The sequence below is a fragment of the Odontomachus brunneus genome, unplaced genomic scaffold (genome assembly GCF_010583005.1).
Source record: "Odontomachus brunneus isolate Ranch 3 - 2012 unplaced genomic scaffold, Obru_v1 Obru_scaffold_188, whole genome shotgun sequence".
In the NCBI taxonomy this organism is placed as follows: domain Eukaryota; kingdom Metazoa; phylum Arthropoda; class Insecta; order Hymenoptera; family Formicidae; genus Odontomachus; species Odontomachus brunneus.
The window spans coordinates 423966-450161 of record NW_022639638.1 but is presented as its reverse complement, the minus strand read 5'-3'; the positions used below and the strand labels follow the sequence as shown (position 1 = coordinate 450161).

General features: G+C 40.9%; 3 protein-coding genes, 1 long non-coding RNA gene and 1 other non-coding gene across 8 annotated transcripts in view; 1 reads left to right on the top strand and 4 right to left on the bottom strand.

Moving 5' to 3' along the window:
- The window catches only part of LOC116851725 (serine-rich adhesin for platelets-like), a 93134-nt gene extending 75369 nt beyond the window's left edge, over positions 1-17765 (bottom strand). Inside the window, exons 1-5 of the mRNA XM_032831440.1 lie at positions 17616-17765; positions 17397-17526; positions 15551-15791; positions 15136-15336; positions 14537-14633 (exon numbers count right to left, since the gene is read on the bottom strand). Coding sequence (XP_032687331.1) covers positions 14537-14633; positions 15136-15336; positions 15551-15791; positions 17397-17526; positions 17616-17671 — 725 coding nt within the window. The 5' untranslated portion in view covers positions 17672-17765. The remainder of the gene's footprint in view (positions 1-14536; positions 14634-15135; positions 15337-15550; positions 15792-17396; positions 17527-17615) is intronic.
- Trnat-cgu lies at positions 4954-5025 on the bottom strand. Its single transcript has one exon. It is a non-coding gene; the product is annotated as a tRNA-Thr (tRNA).
- LOC116851733 lies at positions 10735-14047 on the bottom strand. The gene is made up of 3 exons (XR_004379633.1): positions 13801-14047; positions 12506-12685; positions 10735-12455 (listed from the first exon to the last, which is right to left on the bottom strand). It is a non-coding gene; the product is annotated as an uncharacterized LOC116851733 (long non-coding RNA).
- Positions 17766-18087: 322 nt separating the features above from the next.
- On the top strand, positions 18088-18908 carry LOC116851731 (mitochondrial import inner membrane translocase subunit Tim9). Its single transcript, XM_032831454.1, has 2 exons — positions 18088-18273; positions 18496-18908. The coding sequence occupies exons 1-2, from the start codon at positions 18226-18228 to the stop codon at positions 18724-18726; spliced, it is 279 nt and encodes a 92-aa protein (XP_032687345.1). The 5' UTR covers positions 18088-18225; the 3' UTR covers positions 18727-18908.
- Positions 18909-19255: 347 nt separating this feature from the next.
- On the bottom strand, positions 19256-23202 carry LOC116851727 (G patch domain-containing protein 2-like). Of its 4 annotated transcripts, none has more exons than XM_032831443.1 (5): positions 22916-23202; positions 21950-22125; positions 20876-21230; positions 20594-20796; positions 19256-20388 (listed from the first exon to the last, which is right to left on the bottom strand). In XM_032831443.1, the coding sequence occupies exons 1-5, from the start codon at positions 22933-22935 to the stop codon at positions 19670-19672; spliced, it is 1473 nt and encodes a 490-aa protein (XP_032687334.1). In that variant the 5' UTR covers positions 22936-23202; the 3' UTR covers positions 19256-19669. The 4 variants fall into 4 exon arrangements, with proteins under 4 accessions (XP_032687334.1, XP_032687336.1, XP_032687335.1 ...); XM_032831445.1 differs by lacking the exon at positions 22916-23202 and adding an exon at positions 22283-22835; XM_032831444.1 differs by lacking the exon at positions 22916-23202 and adding an exon at positions 22370-22834.
- Between the last annotated feature and the right edge of the window lie 2994 nt (positions 23203-26196).

Here is a 26196-nt window from a genome sequence, read left to right as displayed (position 1 = left end):
GAGAGATATTCCCCGGCGAATTGTACCGCTCGAAATGCGATACGAATTCTGCGATCGATTCCCCGAGTGCATCGCCGCCGAAAGTCCCTCTCGTGAGAAACGGTCAAGACAGTCTCGTGATTGTCAAGCGTTAATTTGTCGGATTGTGTAATAAGCAATGTCGAATTTTTCAAATAAAACGATTGTATTCTCGTGTCGTTGCAGTTTTATGAAACATGACACGTTACGTTTTATTTGAAAGGTGCGAAATTTTATATTACACGACTCAATATTTCCAATCATTTGCTAAGACAAAAGTTTTTTACCCGGCACTCGTGAACTTGGGTGACAAAAAATTACATCATTGTTTTCGCTAATCTCTAAATGAAATTTAACGTCTATAAGGATTACTCATCTTCGCAATTTGACAATTGCGATATACTTCGATAGAAAAAATCAAAGATATATAAATTCATTTCAATAAAAATATTATTTCGAGAAAAGGGAGAGAGCTCCGTCCCTCTTAAGGGCTTCGCCAAGGGGATTCGCGCGCGGCGCAAAGAAGGTTGAAAATCTCCCCCGCGTGAGAGGGTAACTCACGTTTCCCCGTAATACCACCCTTCGTGCTTACGCGCGTCGTCGTTTCGTCCCGTGACAGCTCTCGCGCGACGGCCAGCGCGTGATGGAGGAATTTTTTATTCAAGAGCCGCGCGCGACGCACCGGCTAGTGCATGCACGAAGTGCACCGCGCGCTGCTGCTGGTCGTCAGTGTCATAAGATACGAGTGGCCGGTGCAAAGGGTTAACGACACTCACTCACTCACTCACTCTCCCTCCCTCCCTCCCATCCCGTGGAGAAGGAACGCCGTGGCGACGAGCCGCGCGCGCTGTTAACCCCTAACCAGCGCGTAGAGCACTCGGTCATGCACCCTCGTTGCCTATACGTTGCTACCCGACCGACGGTGGCGGTAGCGATGGCGGTAGCGGAGGCGGTGTGGCACGGTGGCGTTGGATCGATCGCGTTTCTTCGTCTTTGTCGACGTAAAAATTAGTATTCCGCTCTCGGCCGTCGTCGAGCGGCGCACGCTGTGAAAACGGACGGTGGGAGGACCAAGCGACTGGGCGAGGGGGTAGGTGACAGGAGCAGGCGGGGGAACGGGCGGAACGTTTCCCCAGGAACGCGTTCAACCCCTGTCACGATCTTGCTCGTAACCCCCGAGAACCTACGTTACCTAGCTAGCTAGCTAGCTAGGCTAGCTGCCCGCGTCCCCGACTTCCCGGTCGCTTTCTCGCTTCGCGGACGTTTTATGGAAACGGTACGACTCGGGATAGCTACTGAATATCGAGATCCGTGTCCCCCACCCAACCCCTTCGCCCTGCGCCCCCGCCTGATTCCGCCGTCGGGTACGTGGGACGCATTCGCGGACACGAACGCGAATGCGGGCTGAATCCCCGATTCGCGTCCCGCGTCTCCCCCGGGGGACGATTCCTTTTTAATTGCCAGTATCCATCTCGCGCGACCGAATCCCCGTAAATCGTTCCTCTCCAACGCGACTCGATGCCTGGCTATTCGCGGATCCTGAAACACCTCCTGCGATATATATCCGACTGATGCGCTTAAATCTAAACTAGAGGACTGTTAATGTAATAATTAACAGAGTATCTTTCGCAAAGTCGCAGATTTTTTAGGACAGATCAATCGTCATTTGTCCACCGGACTCGCAATAAATCATATTTCACATTAATCGCAATATTATCAGGAAAAGGAGATATTTTTTCATATTATAGTAATTACTGTGCTATAAATTCTTGTATCCAAATCCAAATTTTGACTTTAAATTAAATCAAATTTTATCTAATTTGAAGAACCAATAAAAATTCTCGAAATATAACATTACACAAGAGCTCTATCTGTCCTACTCTGATTATACAAACTGTTACTCATTGCTATTTTCTTTATGTTGAATATTAAAACATGAATTATTTCATAATTATTTAATATTCAATGATCTCAACATTTCAGAATTACTCCAAAGATTAACGCAACAAAAGAAACATAAAAATTTTTATTTGCGAAATTAACATCGGATTCTAAGGCCGGTATTCATAATTGCAAATTATTTATGATCTTTGATCACGTGCATAATCTATTTATATAAAATAAAACGTCTGCATATATATATATATATATATATATATATATATATATATATATATATATATTTCCTATTAACTTTTAAACCCCTTGATCGATCAGAATTAAATTTTGCATAGTTGCTTTCTAGGACCATGCGAAAAATATAGACTATCATATATGAAACCTGGACACCCCATACCCTGCCTCCTGATTTCATCCCCTTGACGCTTTGTGATAATCCGGGTAACGCTGGGTAGTTTAAGCTAGTTAATTATAAATCCATATTCATAAGGACCGTTATTTAGTTATTTAAATTAGATAGTATTTTTTATTATATAAAATAAAGAGAGTCACAGTTTGATGAATGATCCGAGATTCGTAGGAACATGTAATTATTAAGTTACACCAGTAAGTTGACTGAGTCAACTCAGATAACAAACTATAAATGCCGGCTTAGATTTCAACTCGCGTATTATTCTTTTGTTCTCGCTGAGTTTGTTATATATCCGTTAAAATCGAAAGCCTCCCATAATAAATACATGATTTCACACACCTGCAAGTGCACGATGCATCGCTGAGCATCCTGACTTCTCGGTCCAGCATCCTGGCTCTCGGTTACTCCGTTCGTGGACATTCTGGACACTCACACATGGCACTGACACTCGCGCAGATACGACAATTCGATCGGAAAAAAAATACTAATGAACACGACGTCATCGAAAACCCGATTCAGTATTTGAGAGTTGGAGAAATATTGTAGTCAGCCGACGCGGAAATAATCATTGACGGGCCGATTTACGTACACCGCGGTGTGTGTGTATGTTATGCGTCGCTCGCCGACTCGAGACGTAATGAAAACATTCGGAAAAGTATACGACGCACGAGAGCATGTATAACCGCCTTGAAGGTTCTGGAATGTTTTGGAAGTGTTGATTGTTTGAGTCGCGCGCGACTGATCGGTTGGCTGTTGACGCTCGATTGTTTTGATATTCTTGCGCGTTGCGTGCTCTCCGAGTGTTACAATAGGTTTGTTCGAGTTGCTTGTACTATTCATACTTTTACACCTAATGCCCGTTGCACACTAACGCACCCCAAACAACACAAATTTTCCAAAGTTCTGAAGATGCTTTTAGGACGGAGGAACGTCATCAGAATATTTTTAGGACGTCCTTTGAAAGTGTGAGCTGTCTGAAAATAGCTAATATTTAATAGGTTTATTCGCATTAATTGAACTTTTTACACTTTCACACTTAGTGCACATTAATTCTTTAGAGGTTCTAAAAATGACGTCATGTTTTCCATTTGTGTTACGAGTATAAATGCAAACTGATATACTTTTCACTCTTGCTCGGGACCAAGTGTAAAAAGTGTATCAGAATTGTACTTACACTGGTAACACGAATGAAAATCATGATGTCATTTTTAGAACCTTTAAAGAATTAATGTGCACTGAGTGTGAAAGTGTAAAAAGTCCAATTAATGCGAATAATCTTATTAGATATTAGCTATTTTCAGACAACTCACACTTTCAAAGGACGTCTTAAAAATATTCTGATGTCATCCCTCCGTCCTAAAAGTGTCTTCAGAACGTATTTTGAAAAATTTGTATTGTATGGGGTGCACTAGTGTACAACGGGCATTAGGTGTAAAAGTATGAATAGTACAAGCAACTCGAACAAACCTATTATGTCACGAACGGGCGAGCAACATGCACTTTTGGAGCATACTTGGAGCACGTGTATCGACGTGTTGGTTACAATTCCCGTCGAATGATTAAAATATTTCGCTAACTCTTGAAATATACAATCGAGCTCCCGTCATCGCGTTAATCAATATGTGTTTCTCCCGGATCGTGTCGCTGTCACATGCTAATGTTTCGAGTATCACGACAGAGCAGTGGGAAGCTGAATCGGGAAAGCAAGATACGAGAAGCGATGTACATCATGTATTTTCAAGTATATGCTATCATTTATTTGTATACGATATTTTAGGTATAAATATTTTGCTTACATAGAGACAATTGTTTTTTTATTTTAACCTCCATTAATACGCAGCATTATTGTATACACAACTGTTGCGTTTGTCTTCTATATTTACTTTTTCTGAATCTTCAAATCATATCGTAATTGTCAATGCCAATTAACACACATCAAATTTTAGAGAAAACGCGAGGAAAGAAGACTTGTTATTACGTTAATCTATTAAGTCTGATCTACAATGTGTTCTTCTGCTTCTTATTTTTGACAATATTTTCTAGCTTAAGGTTTGAGATTTAAGTCAGAAAGAGACAACGAAACAAGAAGCAAAGAGCATATTGTAGATCAGATTTTAATTATTTATATTTATCCGTTTGTCTTTATCAGATTATATTGAATATTTGCTTGTCTTACATACTCCATACTTTCAGCCAATGAAGTTAGATAATTAGATAATTAATAAGTTGCGCACTGAAAATAGAAATAAGTAAAAATACCAAAAAAAAAATATAGAAATTAAATGCTTGGAGAAAACGGCAATAAATAACATTTATAGTATCAGAGGAAAGCAGCCTAATTCTATATCGTACGCTTTTCTATAAGTTCTTTAAATTCAATGGAATTTGTAGGATTAGTTAGAGTTAAAATTCTGACTCTCTGGCTTGAGAATATTTTAAGGTTTGATTAACCAAGTACTATGTTTTATCAAACTGTCTCACACCGGGGAGAGTGCTGTTCTCGTAGCAAATTTTACAAATTTAGCGCTTGAAAGAACAACTTGTGCAAAATAGATGGCACATGTTGTATCCTTACGAGAACTTTCGTACAGAAAGTTGGGAAATGTTCTATAAAAAAAAAAACCTGCCTCCTGTGAGGTTTGAACTCACGACCCCTGGTTTACGAGACCAGTGCTCTGCCACTGAGCTAAAGAGGCGGATGTTTTTCACGGTTAACCAGGAGCACATCCCTTGCAGATCCTTGTCCTATTCCTTATTGTACATGACCTGAATTCGAAATACATGAATTACGTCTCAGCCACATTTCACCCTATCGATATATCGCGACTGAGAAATACTTTGTTCGGTCGCATGGCGTGTGATGAGAGACTCGCGTTTTCCTTCTACGCCGAAGAATTCGGCATGTTCGGGTGTCGCGGTTAAAAGGAACATATACGTCGTGCCTTTAATGAAGCGGTCGCGTCTACGATCCCGAGAATCGCAGTGCGGGGAGCACAACTCCTCCTCAAAAATAATTCGACCCACAAATCCCGCGTGACGCAAGGCAGATGTCAGTTGTCACTTCCCGTTTTGCGCGCCGTACAATGGACCGCATTTTCGGAGATCCCTTTCGTAGGTAGAAAGAGGGGTGAGGAGGGAAAGGGACACGTGCATACTACTCTCTTTCCCTACTTCGGCGCGACCGAAAAGGACAGATGTCGTCGGAGCCGTCTTAAGGATTTCGAAGGGGCGACCCTTTTCGGGGAACGGCGCGCTCTTTGAGACGCAATAAAGGGGGACCCAACGGAACGCACTCGTAAGACCATTGTACTATTAAGCAGATGTTATCCAATGAATGCGCAATGTATAATGTGAATCGCGGACAAAAGGCTCGATTTTTTTCCAGGGTGCCTGAGAATTTTTGCATCTTCGTCGTACGTTACCGCCGCGGCCTCCGAAAACAGAGAGTCGTATATCCTCGGCGAACTTTCTTTTCACTCTACTTCTATTCTCATTACGGCTTACGCGCGTATTAATCGGCGATCTGCGGCACAAGTGCGTTAGAGAGTCACACTCTCGTTTAATAAGCGAGCCTTTATCAAGCTTATCATCTGCGCCGTCGTCGAGCGAGCAATCTATCGACCGACAGAGATTGATCTATCATTTATGGTAAATACCGAGCGCTTTGATAGATTAACTTTCATGCATATCTAGAGCAGCGCGATATTCCTCGCCCGATAATTATGAAAATTCAAGGAAGCCGATTAAAAAGAACGGATGTCCCTTCAACCGCAATATATACGACGGAATCGCGCAGGGACACGTCTACGTCTGAGAATGCACGACTCTGGGAATTGCTGTTAGGTTGCTTGGTTATCTACGTTATAACCGTGTAAATCGCGACGATACGAACAGCCACGTTGAATCTTTCAGAAGCACATACTTGACATCTAAATATAACGATATAATTATCTTTATATTATCAAAGATATGTAAGATGATTTAGAGAGAGGGACAGATTAGATCGGAATTAATTTATGAGAGAAATATAAAGGCCTTTATATATTTCTCTATTTGTGCTTCTAAATGTGACTTATGAGCCTTCTGATTGGCTCATAACCACATTCGGAACCGCATTTGCTTAGATTTAAGTTTGAACTCTATTTTAACAATGTGTTCGGCGCATTTAAACGGAGTTCAAATATAAATCCAAGTTTCAGGTACCACTGAAAAATAGGCCCTTAGAGACGCTTCTACCGAGTTATAAAATCGAGTTTAGAATAAGGGCCAAAGAATATTCGCTTACGTGAATCAATTCCGAGAAAAAAAACACCGGAAGACTCTAGTCTCATGTATAAAGAAAAGTTCCGCGATATCGGGGCGCGAGTAGCGTTCAGGAAAACAGTTCGAGAGAGACGCATCGATATTGAAGTCACGCGATGAATCCGACGCATCAGTTCGCTCGTAAAGAATAAATATTGATTAGTGAGCACGCGCGAGAGAGAAAGAAAGTAGGGGCGTAAGGATCCGCGGGTCTCTTTCATTCACCCACGCCGCTGTTTGCTCGTTTACCGTAATGGCTCGGCCACAAAGGTGCGACAGACAGACAGGCCAGACCGAGAGAGAGAGAGAGAGAGAGAGAGAGAGAGAGAGAGAGCGCACGCTCATGCACGCTCATGTGTGCTGTGTTCCGCCGCAGCAACCTTCGTGCAGCACGATTCTCGCAGACTCGGCGAACGCTGCGCGCGTCTTTCGAGAAGTTTCCCGTTGGATGAAAGCGGACTCGCCGCCACCGCCGCCGCTCACAGCGGCCCAATGTAGCTTGGTCGCGACGAACGGCGAGACGAGCCAACCTAACCTCTGCTCCGTACCCTTGAACCTAGCAGACGCTCGCGACGTTGCCGCCTCGCGCAAGTATGCCGTGCGACGCGGCGCGAAGCAAAGTGAGGCGCGGAGTGAAGTGAGGCGCACGACGCGATCGGCCGGCTACGTTCGGCCGCGCTCGGCCGTGCTCGTGCGTGCTTTCTTCGCAAGAATTCCGCCGACAAAGCGAGCGGCGGCGGCGGCGGCGACGGCGGCCGCCGCGACTCTGAACAGGCTGACGTCACGCGTCAGCGTTACGCGTAGCGTTACGTAAAAAACGTGCGGCTGGCTGGCTCGCTGGCTGGCGAACTCTACTCGGTGGAGCGTGTCGCCGCGTTGCGTAGCGTAGCGTAGCGTGGCGTGGCGTGGCGTGGCGTAGCGTGGCGTTGCGTTGCGTCGCGTCGCGTCGTAGAGCGCGCGTTGAATGTGCGTACCTTCGCGTCGATTATGGTCTCTTGTTCCACAGAGACGATCGATTTTTCTCTCGTCACTCCGCTTCTCGCTCTCTGTCGATGAATTCCTGAATTTTCGATCGACGGAGATGCACGGAAGGAGGCGACACGACTCCCAAAGCAGGCTTCCGTCGCGATTCTTCCTCTGTATTCACGCCGCGTTTTAACGCTGAACGCGCGCTCGCCAGCGTTTTCAAGGTTGACGCGTCTCTAGCACGGCGATCGTACAGAACACAATGTTATCGCGACAATCGGTCGGCCGTTTTTAGCGGTAAACACGAGATACGGATCCATGCTTTGCGCGCCGTGCTATTTTTCTCTCTCTCTCTCTCTTTCTCTCTCGCTCTCTATCGAGCTTTGTCGAGTGCAAGGTATCGTAGACGAGTATTCCGCGAGTCTCTTTGATTGTGTAGTGTGAGAAGGATCGCGCGTAATGTAAACACGCAACGAGAATCAGACACAGACCGTGTCTAGCGGGGCTTAAACGCGTCGTGTTTTAGCTACCTCGATAAAACGTTAGCAACCATGGAATTGTATGCACGCGTTCTCTTTCTTTGCCCCTCTCCCTCTCACCACTTTCTTCTTCCTCGTTCTTTCTCTTTTCTTCTTCCCACGCGGTTCTTGTTTCTTTTTTACGCGCCACGCGATTCCGTGACGTCAACAGTTGTACTCGGTTTTGTCGGCGGGCTCTCCTGGATTCCTGCTGGAGAAAGCATAGACAAACATAACCCACATAGAACGGTCGCGAGCGCAACGCGAGGTCAACGCACGACGAAAACCGGAAATTCGTCGTCGTCTACCTAGGTGAGTAGGACAGCTCCCGTTGTCTTATTTTCTTCTTATTTCCTTTTTTTCCTCGCCTACTTTCCATTCCTTTTCGTTCGCCCGACGAACGTGTACGTTTTAACGCGAGCCATGTTATTCGTCTTATCGGGCCGTAAACCGGGCTAACAGGATGACGCCGTTCGAGCAAAGGAGACGGGGGCGTTATCGGATTATATGTGTGTTGGAGATTTTTATATTGATGTTCCTCCGCCTCTCACTCTAATAGCACGAGAAGACTCCGGAGGACCGCCGAGATGATCGATCCTGCCCCCCGCGTCCCTTTGCCAGTGACTAAAGTGCTTGATTACTTCCGTAATTTTTCTGTCTTTCTCTCTTCCAAATACGCGGAGAGCCAACAGAATACGGCTGACGAAGAGAAAAGAAACGAGTTTAGCTGTTGTGAATATCAAATAAACACACAGCTCGATCTATAAAGATGTCCCGAAATAAAAAGCGTTTTGTGTAATATCACGTGTTCATAAAAACTGTTCACCGACATCATTCTTGATTAATACCGTAATATGAAGAATCTGAATGAATTTCGAGTCATTCTGCGAGCAGCTGTAGTAAAATTCAGCAAGAGCAGTTTTCTCCTCTTTCGTACGTTGCGATTAGAGCGACCAACCGTCCCGAATTTTGCCGGGACACATCGATTTTCAGCTTTCTATACAGAGACCCCAAGAAACCTCAAGCCATTTGTCATATCATGTAACGTAAAATAAATAATATAAAATTGTAGTACCACGTATTACTTGTACGTGATGATAAAAAAAGTACATTTCACGTTAATTTTCCATTGTTTTTATACACGTTAATTGTTTGAGAAAAATGCTGACCTAATACACGCAAAAAAATGACTTAGTAATATCAGCTAAGCCGCGGTAGCTGATTCAAACTTAGTCAAAAGGCTAATCGTTTGCTGTCAAGAATTGGCTATGATAGCTAAAATGCATTTGCTATGAAATACAAATATAATAGATGTCATTAAAAATACACATTATTTCAAGTAGCTGAGAAAATAGTAGTTATTCCTAAATTTCTTATCGTATGTATTAAAGAAGTTTGCCGCACAGCTACAATCATTGGCTACAGTCATTTGTTTCTAGCAGCTAATATTTCTCGCTGTAGCGCCTAAGTTTAACAGCGAATGAATTTAATTTCGGTAGTATCGACATTAGCTGTCCCTATTTCAGTGACACATCTTATTTGCCACATCTATTTTTTAGCTCTGGAAGCTAGTTTTTTTTTGCGTGTAATGAATAAACATTTTGCTTATCTATCTATATCTAATTTATCTAATCTATTTTCCAATCTATTTTCAAAATATACTTATATATGTACAATAACAAAGAAGGAACATGTACTAGTGTTAATATTATTAGGTATTTTGTAATCTGATGTATCGATAGTAAAATCCCGAATGATTTTGCTTGCGTCCCGATTTTCTAAAGGCGATACCCTGAAATTAGTTGACTAAGAGTTGGTCATCTTTATCGCGATTATTACGTTGATCATATGTGATTTACGCAATTCACGATCTGAAATCGCAGAAATCCAAGAAAATCATTTACACAAAGAAACGCGAGATCGAAGCGTCTTTTCTCTGGCACCGCATATCCTCCTTCTATACTCATTCTCTCTTTCTCTCTTCTCTCTCGTTCTCTCTCTGTTTCTCTCTCTCTCTCTCTCTCTCTCTCTTTCGGCTCTCGTGCTTCTACTCTGCGCGTCCATGTCTCCCGTTCGCACGCTCGTGTGCCATTTACGAGGCAAACCGGTTTACACTTTTTGCGAGCCTCGGCTTCGCGAAGAATGTTGATTTTTGCGATATATACCGCTGGGAACCTAACCTACATCATTATCCGGATGAGCTGAGTGTGCCTGAAAACTCGCGCGCGAGTTACACGAGACGTGTCTTTGATCGTTTAACGCTGACACGAGCGAAGGAGTTACGTTAGAATTATTCTGGGAAAGGCTCCACGCGGAAATGCACTCGTGGCGCATTTTATACGAACATTGTCTGCAAATTGGTTTATTTCGCTGGATCGCGCTCGCGCACCGCCGTTGTCGGCGAGTGTTCGTCATCGCGCGTCGAAGTCGACACTGAGTAGTGCGACTCGACGAAAAATCGATATGAAAGTTCATTACATGAAATCGAACAGCCGAATCTCCCTAAGAGATCGGAGATGGGATTTTTCGATACGAGAGGACTAGGAACTCAATTTCACGGAGCGAACCTCCATCGTGTGTCCTTTTAATCTTCATCCGGCCCTCGCCTCTATTGACCCGCGTCAATTAGATTAAATTGCTCCCTCGAGGCGTCCACCCGATTCATTCGCGTTATCGCAGATATTTTTAAATTCATACACGAGAAAACAGATTATTTCCTATAGGTTGGAGAGGTGAGATTCGAATGCACGAGAGAAATTAAAATAAAATGTATCAATACCCAAACATACATCTAATTCTGTACATCTTCATTGTTTTGCTCTTTAAATACGAATATTTAAACTTTCTACAAATATTTAAATTTATGAATACTTAAACTTTCTATAAAATATATATACGCAATTGAATATATTTTATATTGAAAGTTTAAGTATACGTATTTAAAGCTCCTAACTCTTCGTCGCGAAACTCTTAATTAATGACGTCAGAAGCGAAAAGATAGAGAAGAATTTTTGTTAAGAATTTTTGCAAGATATATTGAAGTAAAACGATATATCCGTAAAATGCAATCGATCAAGTGGACTTACAAAATAGTCTGAATACTTTCCTCTTATTCATTTAATCGATAAATAACTCTAAAATATGGCATGCAACCTTCCTTGTTAGACTTACTTTCTCCCACGATTTTGTCACTTTAACTTTACGGCTATTTATCGATTGTCAGGGTGAGAGGAAAGTGCTCGGACTATTTTACAAGTCTGTGCTCAATTGATTATAGCTATTATTTTGTAAATATATCACTTTATTTCAACGTACTTTACAAGAATTTTTAATATATATTTTCTCGTTTTTGACGTGTCGCAAGCCAAGATAGCCGCTGCAGAGGACTAAAAACCTTAAGCTTAACCTACAATATGCTCTTTACTTTCTACTTCTTGTTCTCTCTCTTTCTGGCTTAAGGCTTGAGACAGAAAGAGATAAAGAGAAAGAAACAGGAAGCAAAAATTTATATATTGTAGCTTTAAAGACGAAAAAACAACAATAACGTCCAGAGTTAGTCCGAGAATTTTGTACTTTTTTTGCCTTGATCGCGTTCTTGTATCGAGGCCGTTTTGAAGCACGGTCTAACTCAGTCGCATGAAGAGGGAGCAGAATTGAGGGTTGATTCTTGCATTTCTCGCGGTACGGGGTGACAATCGTGCGGCGCGCACCAGGTGCGTTTAATTTCCGTAAAAGTGCGCGAGCGAGTGACTGGAGGGTCGGGACGTCGAGGAGGGGGAGGAAGAGGGACCTTTAACAATACCGTCACGAGTGAAAAATGATAATGAGGCACAGTGCTGTAGGTTAGTGAGAACAATGGCCAGCTCACGGCTAATGAGTCGAGACGCATGCGGCACGCGTGCCGCGTAGTAAAAATATTTTCGGCGCCGTGCCGTGCCTCGAATGACGAACGCGCGAATCCGCCGAATTTGTCCTCGACCGTGGAAGAAACACGCATTCTCGTCATCGTCGTTGTTACTGTCGCCGTTTCCTTCGCTCATCGACGTTGCATTTTAATCCCATCGCGGTCGCGCTCGTGCCGACGATCGTTCGCGTCGTCGCACGCACGTGTCGCCGCGTCACAATGATCCTCGTCGTGTGTGTTCGCCGCGCCGGATTCGCGAATGTAAATAATCGCGATGTTTCATTCCCTCCTTCCTTCTCTCGTTGTCGACCGACACCTCGTCCGACAACTCTGCTATAGCTAAGAATATAGAAGTATCCCCGAAACCGTTGCCCTTTCCGCCGTGGTGGATGCCCTGGACGACATTGTTTTCCTCGACGAAAATGTCAACCTGCGACTTTTGAATTATTAATTCGATTGAAAATACGGGGCTCTTATGTAACTTACAAAAGAGAGAGAGCCCCGTCGTCAATAAGATCGGGGAGAAGAGGAATAATTTCTCTCGTCATTCCCGCTAAGGAGAAACTGTCCTCAAATTGGTTGTAGTGGAGTCTGTCAGAAGCTAAAAGGACGTCCGATGTAATTCTGGGACACTCGACGTGAACACTCGACGATACTCACGGTGACCTATAATCAGAAGCCCAAGACAAACAACCCTGTTTTGTTGAGTTTTCAGCCTTGCACGAGAATAAAGGTCTGTCGCGAATAAACGTGGAAATCGGTTCCCGCGCGTCGTCCACGGCAGTCGGAGTAGAGTTCGCCGATCGTCCACGCGATCAACGACGCGAAGCGCGGATGGATCGCGGAAGATCCGGCTTTTCGACTCGCGGCGGACGCCGTGATCGGTGAACGATCGGCGCACCGCTGCCAGCGAACGGTACGCGGTGTGCATCTCCGCGCGCGCGAGTATTACCGGCGTGAGTCGAACGGGTCTCGGCTCTTCGCGCGCAACCAGAAACCGGTTGGACGAAACTTTCGAAAATTCCAGGATGACGTAGCCGCGCTCTTGACGGCACGGAGGCACACCGAAGACACACAGGACGCGCTTCTTTCGTTTTTTTTTTTATTTACTGTTACTTACGTAACGAGGCACGAGCCTGTCTTTCTCTTTCTCTCTCTTTCTCTGAGTAGACGACAAAATAGTAGAGATTACAAAAGATCTTTCACTTACTATGTAGCTGCCTTATGGAACATGATATCCCAAAAATTCGAATTGCAAGTAGCTTTGGTGATTTCAAGGCTGAATTTTACTCTTTACTGCTTAAGCGTGAGGATGACATGGCTTATTGATTTTATCATGTCTGGGGCATGGACTATTTTCTCTCTCTCTAATATATTTCTTTCTCTAATATACTCATTAATTGCCCTGTACTTATTCTCGTTTATTATAGCTCTTTTTGGCTGAGAGCTTTCTTAGATCACTTCATAATTAACTCACACTGCATTTTGAACAACACTTCTATTCATTTTATGTTTAATGTTAGCAGCTTCTGTTATCGTATGCTTTTTTTAGCACTTGAGGAGATTTATCCCAGAGCGTAAAGTGGATAATGTCGTTTTGTCTCTCTCTTTTTTCGCTCAAGTTCTCATGTCCTACAACTCATCGAGGCATAATAATCGGTCGCACCGAATTCGCGCGCGTTATTGTCCATATTATCGCCGCGTTAGCGCGAAAATAGTCGCGTGTCGCGTGCAAGGCTGAAGTCACGTTTCGTAATGAAATGTTGTCCGCTTGCACTTACCTTCGAGCCGACAAGTAGTTTTCTCAGGCCGCCAGGCTACTTGGAACACTGACAAGAAATCACTCGCGCGCGTTATTATTCGTACCCGGGGTCGTGCCGGGCAAAAAGCGGCGGCTTATTATAAATCGCGACAAGAAAATAGTCGCGCTCGATATACCGCGCTACGCGAAAGCGAAGCTGAACGCGGCACTCAATATCCGCAGAAAAAGGGTGCTCGCGCGAAAAAGTGAACAAGTAGTCACGTCGAGGGGAGCTAGCAGTTGCAAAAAAGTGAGTCGGATAATTTCCGACGAAAGCCGTCGGCGAGTCGAGCGACAAGGCAGACGATTGAAAAATGTAAGATGTGCGCACAGGGAAAAGTCATAAATAATACGGGGAGGAAAGATGAAATTATCCGCTAAATATATAAATTTCGAAAGAGTTCATTACTGAACCCGTCGGTGCGACAGTCGGTTGAATTGCAAACCGTTTAATGATATCTCCGTTAAGTAATTCTTGAAAAAGTCGTTACCGAGGCGAGCGAATGTCGTAATGATACCTTGTCTGTCGCGACGTGTCGCGATGCATTATCGATTGAATGCTTAATGAGACATGCACGATCAGTCGGCACGTGATCCAGGATATTGACACGTTCCCGCGAAATTCACGCGAATTTTGCCATTCGCGCAAGCGAACGAAAGAGTACCACTAAATGCGGAAAGGATACATCCGCGATAAGACATTGAGATGTACTCACGTGCGCCGCGTTAATCGATCCGTGACGATGGAGCTCGGTGATTCGGATAGAACATCTGGATCTGCTGGGTCCTTGCTGATACCTTGCCCGTGATCTACTGTAAGTTACAAAAAGAATTAGTGAGCGAATTTTTCGCGAAAAATACACTGAGAAAAAAAGCGGTTGGATTGACAAAAATCGGCGGTCACCGACCATCAAAGAAATATTGGATCTATTCAACAAAATATATGTATAAATAATAAGTTGAAATCTACTGTATCAACGTAATTTGTTTACTGCTTTTTTTCTCAGTGTAGTAACAAGTTTTAAGATTTATATAAACTCTCGTGATAATTCAGATAAATTTACTGATCCAAATGTTTCATTTGAATATTTTTGTTGAGTCTTACAATCTCGTTTTGTGAGACAAAACAATTGAAAAATATATATTAGTTAAAAATATATAATCGAGAGAGAGAGAGAAAGAGAATTGTAATGTAATTTCATTTGTAATTAAAATCACCGTTATATTATATTATTATTCGTTTTAGCGCGCGTTATGACACGTTATTAAGATGCTATTAGTACGTTAGCAATTACAGCAATTAGTTGCACTTTACCTCGAAGCACGTTCTTCTTTGTTCCATCTTCGATAATGAGGTATTCGCGTTGAAATTCGTTTAATTGTCCCGACGTTCTCCAATCGCGTATCTCCTTCCGTAAATTGTAAATTGGATCATCGTTGCTCGCGCTGGCGACGTCGCTCGTCTCGTCGGTGAACAAACGGCCCTTATATTTTGATGTCTTCGCATACTTCTTCACTGAGAAAAAAGAAATGGTTGATCTAACTAAAATTATACTTATTTTTGGTCTTAATCATATTTCTTAATTGTTCTAACACGAAAATAGTAACAGTGATATGTATATAACGCAATATTATCCTTAAAATGATAGTAAAATTGAATAAAAGAAATGATTCTCTCGCATCACAATTTATAGTAATTATTTCTCTGTATAATTATAGTTTGCACATACCAAGCATTTCTCTCTTAGTGTTGCTTTTCTTCCGCGAAGAGAGAAACTGCTCGCGCGGGCCTTGCGATCTCATCGAGCTGCATTTCACCGAGTTTTCGTCTCTCGAAGACTGTATCTCTCGCGACGACGTGCCTACGGACGCGGACCTTTTCCTGTCTGCTCCGAGCTTGGCGCGTTGGTCGGCGGAAACGTTCCTCGAGGGCGCGTTGACGACCGCGTTCCTTCCTCGATATCTGTTCCCCTGCACGCAGTGTCGAGTGACGTTACATTTGCCACGATAACACGAAATACAACGATGAGTTAACATGCAATTGTACATAATCAATATAGTATAATCAGCATATATAATCAATGCAATTGGCAGATAATGAAGTGTTAATCAGCATAGTTAAACGACGCGCTTCGCTTTGACACATCGAATTCAAACAGAAATAACTTGGCGCATTATAATTAGACACATGTAAAATAAATAGAGCGCAATATCGGTATAAATCGCCGCAACTTACGAACATGTAGACAATGCCGGTAGGTACAAATAGCGGGGTTATGGCACACCATTTACCACCGCGAGTAATCTCGAGTAACTACTCACTCACGTGAATTTCGAGATGGGATATCGATATGGGATCACACTTGTTATCAATCGTCGTGAAAAAGTTTACGCACTGAAACTTACGGAGTGCGTAAACTTACTTAACGTGCACATATTCCAAAGTTTGACAGACATCTGTGCGACCAGTAATATTTCCAGCGCGTTTCAAGTTCGTTCGGTACGATGGCGAGAAGCAGTCGGCAGTCAGCTGTCCTCCTGTTTCGCCACCGTAACGAAGACAAAACGTTACGGAAATAGTGGTGCGTGATGAAAGCGTTACGGGACACCACAAACGCGATAGAACGTTGCCCGACATTGAACTTTAAAAACGGATAGAGTTGTAAATACGAACAGTATATAAGTACAAAGATCTTACGACGTTGTTGAATTTTTATATAACATTATCGTGCGTCAGTTACTCTACGATGGCAAATCCGTATACAATATATAAAACTTGCAAAACATTACAAAACCATAACCCTACTATATAGATATATGTATTTAATATATTTATTTATTATATTACACTGAGAGAAAGAATATCTAAAAAATTGTAAATATATATTTTTGATGACTAACACATTTACTTAAATCTAAATTCTTTTATTTAAGTAGAATAAATAATTACTTTCATAAGCTAAGGTTGTTTAAGATTAAATAAAATATTTTCCCTTATTATTTTTTATATTTATTTTAAATATAGAATTTTCTTATTTGAAAGCTATTTTATATTAGTATAAATAGATATTAGTGGCCACTGAATAAATATTTATTATTTCTTAGATATCTTTTCTCTCAGTATATATATTTTTTTTATTAAAATGATAAATTGAGTTATAACGTAGAATTTACAATAACACATGAATATTATTGCGCTCTTATATTACGCCATAAAGATACTAAAATACTTGCGACTCTATGCGAGTAAAATAATGTGAATTTTAATATGATTTTAAGTATCCTTTTTTTAAGTATTTTTAAGTATTTTTAGTATTCTAGCATATATTTGCGACGTGATATAAAATCGGTACACATAGATTGCATACAAATTCCGAAAGACGAAAGTTATATATCTCTGCTATAAATCCGGTATAAAAATACGAGTTTCTTTACTTAAAATTATATGCGCGCAGTTCGGCGTCGTTTTCCGCCATTTTGTGCGCGAGCCGGGAGATTCCCGACGAGAAAGAGCCTTTCAACCGGACAAATCAACGATCGATATACGAAAATGATCGCAAGCTGATGATACGTTACCCATCGTGCCGAAAACAAAGGGCCGCGTGCGACGGACGTGAAACCCAGGCCCGCGTTCCGATCCTGCGGCGATACGAAACACCTGCCGTTGATGTCCCGTCCGACTCTCGACTCCGACATCGCGTCCCTTCTGGAAACATTCGATAGGCCGACATTAGTCGTTTTGTTCAACTCTCATCGCGTTTAACTTCTAACCAACAACCTCCCGGTGAAACTTACCCTTTGCTGCTGCAGACACGGTTTGGCAGTCGCGGATTCGAACAGTCTCGAAGCATATTTCTCGAGCATTTTATCTCCGCATTCCTTGTCCGCTCCGCTTTCTTCGCCGGACGAGGGCGAAATGATGTTATCTCCGCCTAGCGTATATTTCAAAAATTTGAATTTATTTGAAATTAATGTCCACCAATGACATATCGACGCAAGCCGCCCTCTCGGTAATCACTTCGCAGCCAACTGCAGAAATCGAACGTACCATCGAGTAGATTTAGGAACGCCGCGACAAATGCGAGACGAAAATTCAAACTGTTCTTATCCCGTCGCGAAATAAGATACGACGTGAACATGATTTTTTAACTGGTAGACGTAATTTATGCGATTAGAAACAATATCGGGACTCTCTTTTCCCCTAAAATCTAGAAACATACTTATTTCATTAGAGTGTAAAAAGTGACATAGTGTAGCTAAAAGGAACAGATAGATATATCATACGTACATGATGGTCACTTCGTTCCTAACCTCGACAGTACTCACGGGGTTCGATTCGGTTTGTTTACAAATGCGATAGAAATTAACAATAAAGATATTTTGCAGAAAGCATTGAATTGCGAGAATGGCGACGCAACCTCCGACTGAAATGGATGCCGACCAAGTGAAAGTCGTATGTATTTCGCATGCTTCATTTTTTTAGGTTATAAACAATTCATTCTTGCGACATATGGACATAACTATTATTTTTGTTGGGAAAAAAAGAGAGATTTGTTAGCTCTAAGATATGGAGATAATAGTTCGATATAATATCGAATATTTATGCTTACTTTGCATTTAGTCTGACATTTCTAACGATCATCAGTTTATCCTCATTATTGTTTGTATGTTTCAGTTTCGTGACTTTCTGTCGTCATATAATAAAGTCTCTGAAATTTGTTTTGTCGACTGTATACACGACTTTACTACGCGAGATGTAGGGTCTAAAGAAGAGAAATGTGCCCTTAATTGCATGGAGAAATACTTGAAAATGACTCAGAGAGTATCTCAGCGGTTCCAAGAATTTCAAATAATGGCTAACGAAAACGCCTTGGCAGCTGCCAAGAAATTAGGTCAGATACATTGAATCTACTAATGTAATATAAATATAAATAAAATGATGAGAGTTTTCTTATTGTAATATTAAGATTACAGAGAATATCATTTAAAACTTTACTATATTAATTACTCGATTCAGAACTTTTACACAATGGGTCAATTCATTCTAAGTAGTGATCATTAGTTCGTAAAAAGCAAAAAAAAAAAAGAGTACTGAATACACTGAATAAAAAATATAATTTGTAACATGCTATGTGACAAGGATTGCTATAGTTTTTAAATATATTTTGTATAAACTATAACATGTTACAAGATAGAGAAATGAATTGTGCAAGTTATAAGAATAAAATTATTGAATGTATATAATACAATATGCATGTATAGAAAATAAACAAATCTGTCCCATCTATTTGTGATATGAATATGAAAGACAAGATCAACTCTCACCATTACTCCTAATTATAATATATTATAATATTTTTAGAATCTCTAACATTTCCATATAAATATTACAATTGTCAATGTTGATTTGTATAGTATATCGTACATAATTCGAATAACTGTAAATATCTTATAATTTCAAAGCTGCTATACACAATTCTCATATTAAAATCTTCTCTGTGTATGTAGTACGTGATTACAGGTAATAATATATTTTATCGAAGTTTTTATAGGATATAAATCTATACAAATTATAATAGCTACAATGTGTGTACACAAACAGGAATGTGGTGGGATTTATGACATAATGAATGAGGCACGTGATTACGTGCTTGTGTAAAATTATCGTGTAAAAAAACTAATCAAATGCACGTAATGCTTCAAATATAAGGTGCTTAATCTTGGAAAATATATATCTCATGAAATATATAATCCTCGCTTTCTTTTCTTTCTCGCACCACTGATCCTGTCACACACTCTGTGTAAATAATTTATTACAAAAAACAATATAACAATGAATATCGATGCGTCTAACTGGACTTTGAGTGTCCAAAGTCGGAAAACTTTGGCTTTCCATGTACTTCAACATCCATGCTTTCAGTCTCCCATTCGAACGGCGAGAATGGCTGCGTGCTTTGTTGTTGTACAGGAGCAATGTTCTGTGTCTGATTTATTACCGGAGGATCGGAGCTCGCGCTGCCAACTTCGGGTTCCTGAGTCTCCATCGTGGAGTCTGGATTTGGCGAATTTGGCGGTGTTTTGCGTAGTCTCTTGTAGTCCGAAAATCTGTTTAACGATACTTGATCCACGCATACAGCTTGCGTAGTGTGTCGAGTTTTATACAAAATCGGGCAACCTAGGTCGCCCTTTAAGCTCAGACTGTACAGATTGGCGAGTCGACGCAACTTCTCGCGTTCTGGTTGTCGCATAGGATGCAGTTTCAGCTCGCTCTGAGTGGGATCCTGTAGGAATCGTGACACCTTCTCGTTGGCAGAAGTTATGATGGAGTAACCAGGTTTGTTATCGACGTGACGTCGCCCAGCGCGGATCTCTCTGCCGCTAGAGCAGAGTTCACGAATGCGCTGTATTCTCTGTCTATAATTCCTCCTGGCCTCGGCTACCGAGTGCTCGTATCCGCCGTGCAATATTACTTGGAAAGTTGAATCTGACGTGATCTTGTCATCGCTCGTGCTCTCCCCGTCCTCCCGCCAACTTGATTCTCCAATCCAATCCGACTGTTCGTCATCCCCTGTGCAAATGAGTTATTAACGATAATAACACGAATATCTTTTTTAACGTGTGTACACCATTATACTAAATGATATTATCCGATATTATCAGGATGTCCTACACGAACTGTCAAACATTGAAATGGCGAATAAAAGTACAAAAGATTTTTAGTCTTGAATTGACTTCTACTATCTGTCATTTCAACATCCTCCAGTTCACCATACCTTCTCTATCCTCATCGTTAGTGATGAGACCTGCTTCTGAGTCGCTGGACGAGATACTCGAGCTAGATATACGCGAACAATCAACGGTGTCTTCGTCCTGCATTTTACCCCGATTTTTTGATTTGGTATTTCTTGTCGGTTTAGATACTCTCATCTCGCAATCTATTGAGCGCTCTCTACATGACCTTTTCCGCTTCCCGCACCTGGAAGAACGGAAAGTCTATTTATTGCTTGTCGGCAAATAAACAAAGAGTGAGTGTGCGTAATTTTTTTCTCTCTTACCATATGGCGCTATATCTGTTTTTGCCATCACTTCGAAAGATACGTTTTTTTCCGCCGAACGTGGTCGTCATGATCGTGACCGCCTGGGAGGTAGACGCATTCGAGTCAGAGTCAACCGACATTCTTTTGAATTTCCTTTTACGTCTCGTGTTTGCCCTCGGCACGAAATTCTCATTTACCGAGTCGCTCTCGATGTTACTGGCGTTATTCAAATTTGAGAAGCGCGCAAAACGCTTCGTCTGGTTCGTATCGTCGCTGTCGGACTGATATTTCGAAACATTGGCAGTTTTTGGAACACGAATGTCGCAGATGGAAGATGAGCTGTCGTCCGAATGTTTGTTCATGCTCAAGGCCGCTGAAAAGAAGTATGCAAAAATTTTCAGCATGTCATTTCTCACTTCTAGCGTCACAATCCAACATGGCCGCGATGAATACTCAGGAGCTCTAATTGACTGTAGTTATGTAAGAATGATCCAACTTACATGAAATAAGTGTTGAGAAAAATGAAAATTTGATATGACTTAAAAAGTATAGCATTGGGGTTCTTCACAGTCACTCAAGGAGTCAAGTATAATTAATTTTCTTCTCTTTAAAGATATTCATTGACAAGCTTAACTCTTAAAAATAAATAAGACACAATTAGTGGATAATAAAAACTATTTTTAATTAATTTTAGGTGCTCATAAGGCTTGTATCTTTTTTATGTAGAAAAATGTATAGACTATCCATTGGTAACAAAAAGCCAAAAATCAATTTTTTAGATTGGATTATTCTTGTATAATTATTACATTCTAATAATGTATTATACATTATCGGCTACTTTTCAAAAATCACATTTGTGTGTTCAGATTATTATACAATTTTATGCTGTGAACATTGTTTTTTACAAAGATGATTTTAACATTAATCTACACCATGCCTCACACAAGTAAAACTCTAACTTCTAATGTTGCATATAGGTGATTAGAATCCATAAAAATATTATTTTCATTCTAATATCCAACTTAATACTTTGTTCACAGGAGATATCGTTCTTTTGTAATGTTTTGTTAGCTTTTACTCCATTGCACTTACGAATATTTCCTGTGGACCGTGCTCTTCTTCTGATGCCCCATCTGCGTCTGAGATTTGCACTGTTGCTGCTTTCCTCAAGTGCCAAAGTCAAATCGTGCACGAGGGCCTCCATTTTTACTCTTAAATCCGCCGGTACAGCCTTCAAAACACGCTCCATTTGAAGGATGCGTTTTTTGCTGGAAAATCATTTCAAATGACAGAGTCTCATTTAATCAATCACCTGTTGATCTTATTATATGTGTCATTAATATGCTACTAATCTGTACGGACGAACGAGCACCTTATGATTAATTTATTTCATGTTTATTTATCTGTTAACTAAATATAGCACACCGAAGTCATTCTTGTTGGACCAGTTTCTCAAAAATTTCAAAACAGTGTGTATGACTAGGTAAAATATAAAAAAATTGACTCCGAAACCTCGCAATCCTTTTCCAAGGGCGTCGGATCAGCCGAAAGAACTCATAGCAGATTTCGTCATTGCGCGAGAGAGACCATAAAAATCGACCAGACACTAAGGAGTTGTGTGTCGCAACGCGACGCCCACATGTAAATAAGCACAGCGAATCAATCGTCGAATTCTCTCAATTGCACTTTCAACTGGTACTTCGCTACGTCCTACGCTTGACACACGACCCGTACATACTTTACGTAGCTACCAATATAGGCGCGAGAGACACGAACATTCGTTCTTGATCGCGTTCCCGTTCGCGTTTTTATACGTCGGAACGTTCCCTTTCGCGACAGCGACTCTTGTCAACCGAACGTTGCGAGTACTAATCCGCAATCCATCATTGGGGATAACGCGCGCCGATAAGCGATCGCCAAACACGTTCGAACGATAAGAAGGCGCATATGGTGCGGCCGAAAAGACGTTGATGGCACGTCGATCGTCGAGGAGGGGGTCAAAACAAATCGCGAATGCGTCAACTTGAACGACACAACGTAACATCCTGCCGCGCTTACCTCGTACGAGTTATGTCCATGAGCCTCGCCTCAAAAGCGTTTCATTGTCGAACCCGTTGTAATCCGTCCACCTGCCGACTGACAACGGTATATGACAGGAAACTATCGAATCTGTTGTCCGTGAGATCGACTGCTAAGTTTGAAACCTTTCACCGTAAAGTAGTCGTCTATATACGCCACCGCCTATAGTATCGCAGGTCAGTTGTAACGCGGACGCTACGCATATGGAGAATCCACTTTGCACCTTCACCCGACCCCTCTGACGTTACGACGTTTCGATATTCAATGAGAGAATGTTTCGGGGAAGAGAAATGTCGCTAGTCGGAATCCCTAGCAAGCGAGTTCCTCTGAAATGCATCGCCTCTAGGCTGCGTTCAAATTCCCTACCCGGGTGCACTCTAGGCTGCGTTCAGATTCCCCACCCGGGTGTATTCTATTACTAGAAATGCTATAGTATATGTAACATATACTGTAATGTTTCTAGTATATATATATATTTATTACCATTCAGCTATATACATTAAATAGCCAAGAAGGGGAGTAATGTTTCTAGTAATAGAGTGCACCTGGATGAGGAATCTGAACGCACCCCTAATGGTGCGGTCCCATGCGGGACATGCGGAATGCGGAATTGGCGGAACGCTCGTGATTGGTTGAATTTACTTTACGTATACTCAGGCTGCGTTCCGAAATTCACTGCCAATGCTGAAATTCTATAGTATACGTGACATGAACTATAGAATTTCAGTACTGGCAGTGAATTTCGGAACGCAACCTCAGTTGCGTTGATGCTATACCATTCCCCAAATCGATAGTCACTAAAAAGTTTTGACCAGCCGTATTCGTTTCTAGCTGATCGTTTCTCATAACTGTTGATTCATCCGGTAAGCGGGAATGTGTCAAGATAGAAGTGATATTTTGACAGCTTGACGTTTCATACATACGTGTTTTTATCAGAAGGTTATCCGCTCACGTGTAATGCGTAATCAGTAGAAGAAGAATAAGAATGTTAAAAAACGTAAGTAAGAAGTTAATATACAAAATTATAATAAATTATACACATACAAAATTATAATAAATTTATACACATACAATACAAAGGGTCTCTGCTTTTAATATTTTCACGCGATTTGCTCTCAAATTATTCGTTATTAATAAACATTCTACTTTATTCGAATAAAGTAAAAACTTCTTACTTATCTTTTTTAACATTCTTTCTTACCGCCGATTTCTATCCGCAAGTTTTAATTTTATTCCGCAACAACTGTACGAATTACGGAGTGAGTGTGTGTGAAAGAGCGAAGGAAAAATAATGCCGAATATGCAACAGAGATCTGTAAGAATATTATTAAAAACTATTTTAATTTTAAATAAATATAATTTTATATGAAGAATTTAATATTAATAAAAAATTATATTGAACAATTTTGTAAAATACGAGTTTCTATTAGGAATTTGATGTTATGATTGTTTATTATTGTGTAAGACAAAAAATGTGGTTTTTGCGAGTATATCCTCCCTAAGAACTTTGATTTACTACATCATTCGTGCTTTCAACCATTTATTGAGGATATTCATTAATTAAATATAGATGGAAATTTAATAGTTACTGTTGGTAAGTGAAATTTTAGTAATTGAAGCATGTTTTTTGACAAGAAAGACCTGTCATTGATTATTCACTGATCAATTATATTGTCTTAGGTTGCATTCCAAAACATTGTTTTTGAAGAAAATTTTATTTAATATAGTTTACGTTACATATACTATAGAGTATCGAGTAAAATTTCCTCAAAAAGGATGTTTTAGAACGCAATCTTAATAGTTACTGAGTAAACTAAGTTTCATTTACCAATGTTATTATTGTCTTATGTTACACTATCTCGCCCAGAAGAGTTCGGTGAATTAAAATACTCCAGTAGATAATGACAATTCTGACGCAGTTGACATTGATGAGTTATTAATAAATCTTATATCTTAGAAGCGAGTATTATTCGACCATCGAATACCAGTAAGTGACAGAAGCAGTTTAAACAAGAATGCATTGTGGCAAGAACTGTTTGGGAGGTTACAAAATGTTTTATATTTTCTTTATTTTTAGCAATACTATATAATAAATATAACTTTGTAATTTTGCGGCGTAGCTCCTGCTTTTTAAATACACACCAACATTGCTTTAATGAATTTAATAATTGAGTTATAATAAGAAATAATTTGTCAGATTTCATATTAAATACAACAAATCTTAAAGATATAGATCAGCTCTCTTGCTTTGTTGAGATTTTCGCTTCGATTGAGGTTATGTTTGGATTTCTATTCCGCGAATATTTTTCTACTGTCCTATGCTGTGCGGGAAACGCGGAAGCGTAATCTGTGCGTGCCAATAATATACATTATTCCGATAGATACTATAGAAGGATATATGGGAAAAATCTTGTGATTGGCTAAGCGCCAATTGCGCTTCCGCAAGTTCCGCTCTATGGGACATAGGAAAATACATTTTAGCAGAATGCAATTGACGGAATGTCCGTGATTGGACAGAGTTCTTTCCGCCAATTCCGCATTCTGCATGTTCCGCAATCATGGGACCGCATCATAAGAGTGAAAACTAGGGATGCCCGATTCTTAATCGATTCGATTCTTTCCCTAACAAATTTAGGGAAAAAAGGTTGTTCGTGCTGCTTGTATGTTTCATACTTTTCGCTTTTAAAAAGAGATGGACACCTAATCAGACGCTTAGAAGAAACAATCGAGTTGATTGTCTCGTTTTTGCTTCTTCGAAACATTCCAATATACTTCTGTCTAGTTTTAAATACGAAAAATGCGAAGAGTGCAAACAACACGAATAAGCCTATTTTTGGGGAAAGAATCGAATCGATTCAGAATCGGGCATCTCTAGTGCAAACTAGGATCGGGTGAAGGTGCAAAGTGGATCTCCATATGCGTAGCGTCCGCGTTACAACTGACCTGCGAAAAAGGTGCAGCGAAAAAGAACAGGCCATCAACGAGTAGAATCCACTTGACACTGCTTATGCTTCGAAGCGCCGTTTAGACCAATTATATAGTCGTTCTTTACGCATTTCAAAGTTTTATAGCTTCAAGTGGATCCTAATAAATGTTCATGCGTCTGCTTTATTCTCGTTTACTGAAAGTGCAACCAACTTCAAACGATTCATTCAATCTCGGCTTTTATCGTAATTCGATATTATCGGTACTAATCGTAAAAATCACGAGTTATTATTGTTTCCCTCTACATTACTGAAGAAAGATCAATGGAGAAACCA

What these genes read in the sequence shown, in the direction of transcription:
- LOC116851727 (XM_032831443.1), bottom strand. Translation starts at nt 22,935, where the DNA reads ATGGACATAACTCGTACGAG. An exon ending in AACAGATATAGCGCCATATG is followed by an intron (nt 20,797 to 20,875) that starts GTAAGAGAGAAA and finishes CCGTTCTTCCAG; the next exon opens with GTGCGGGAAGCGGAAAAGGT. An exon ending in TAACGATGAGGATAGAGAAG is followed by an intron (nt 20,389 to 20,593) that starts GTATGGTGAACT and finishes TCATTTGCACAG; the next exon opens with GGGATGACGAACAGTCGGAT.
- LOC116851731 (XM_032831454.1), top strand. Translation starts at nt 18,226, where the DNA reads ATGGCGACGCAACCTCCGACTGAAATGGATGCCGACCAAGTGAAAGTC. An exon ending in ATGCCGACCAAGTGAAAGTC is followed by an intron (nt 18,274 to 18,495) that starts GTATGTATTTCG and finishes TGTATGTTTCAG; the next exon opens with TTTCGTGACTTTCTGTCGTC.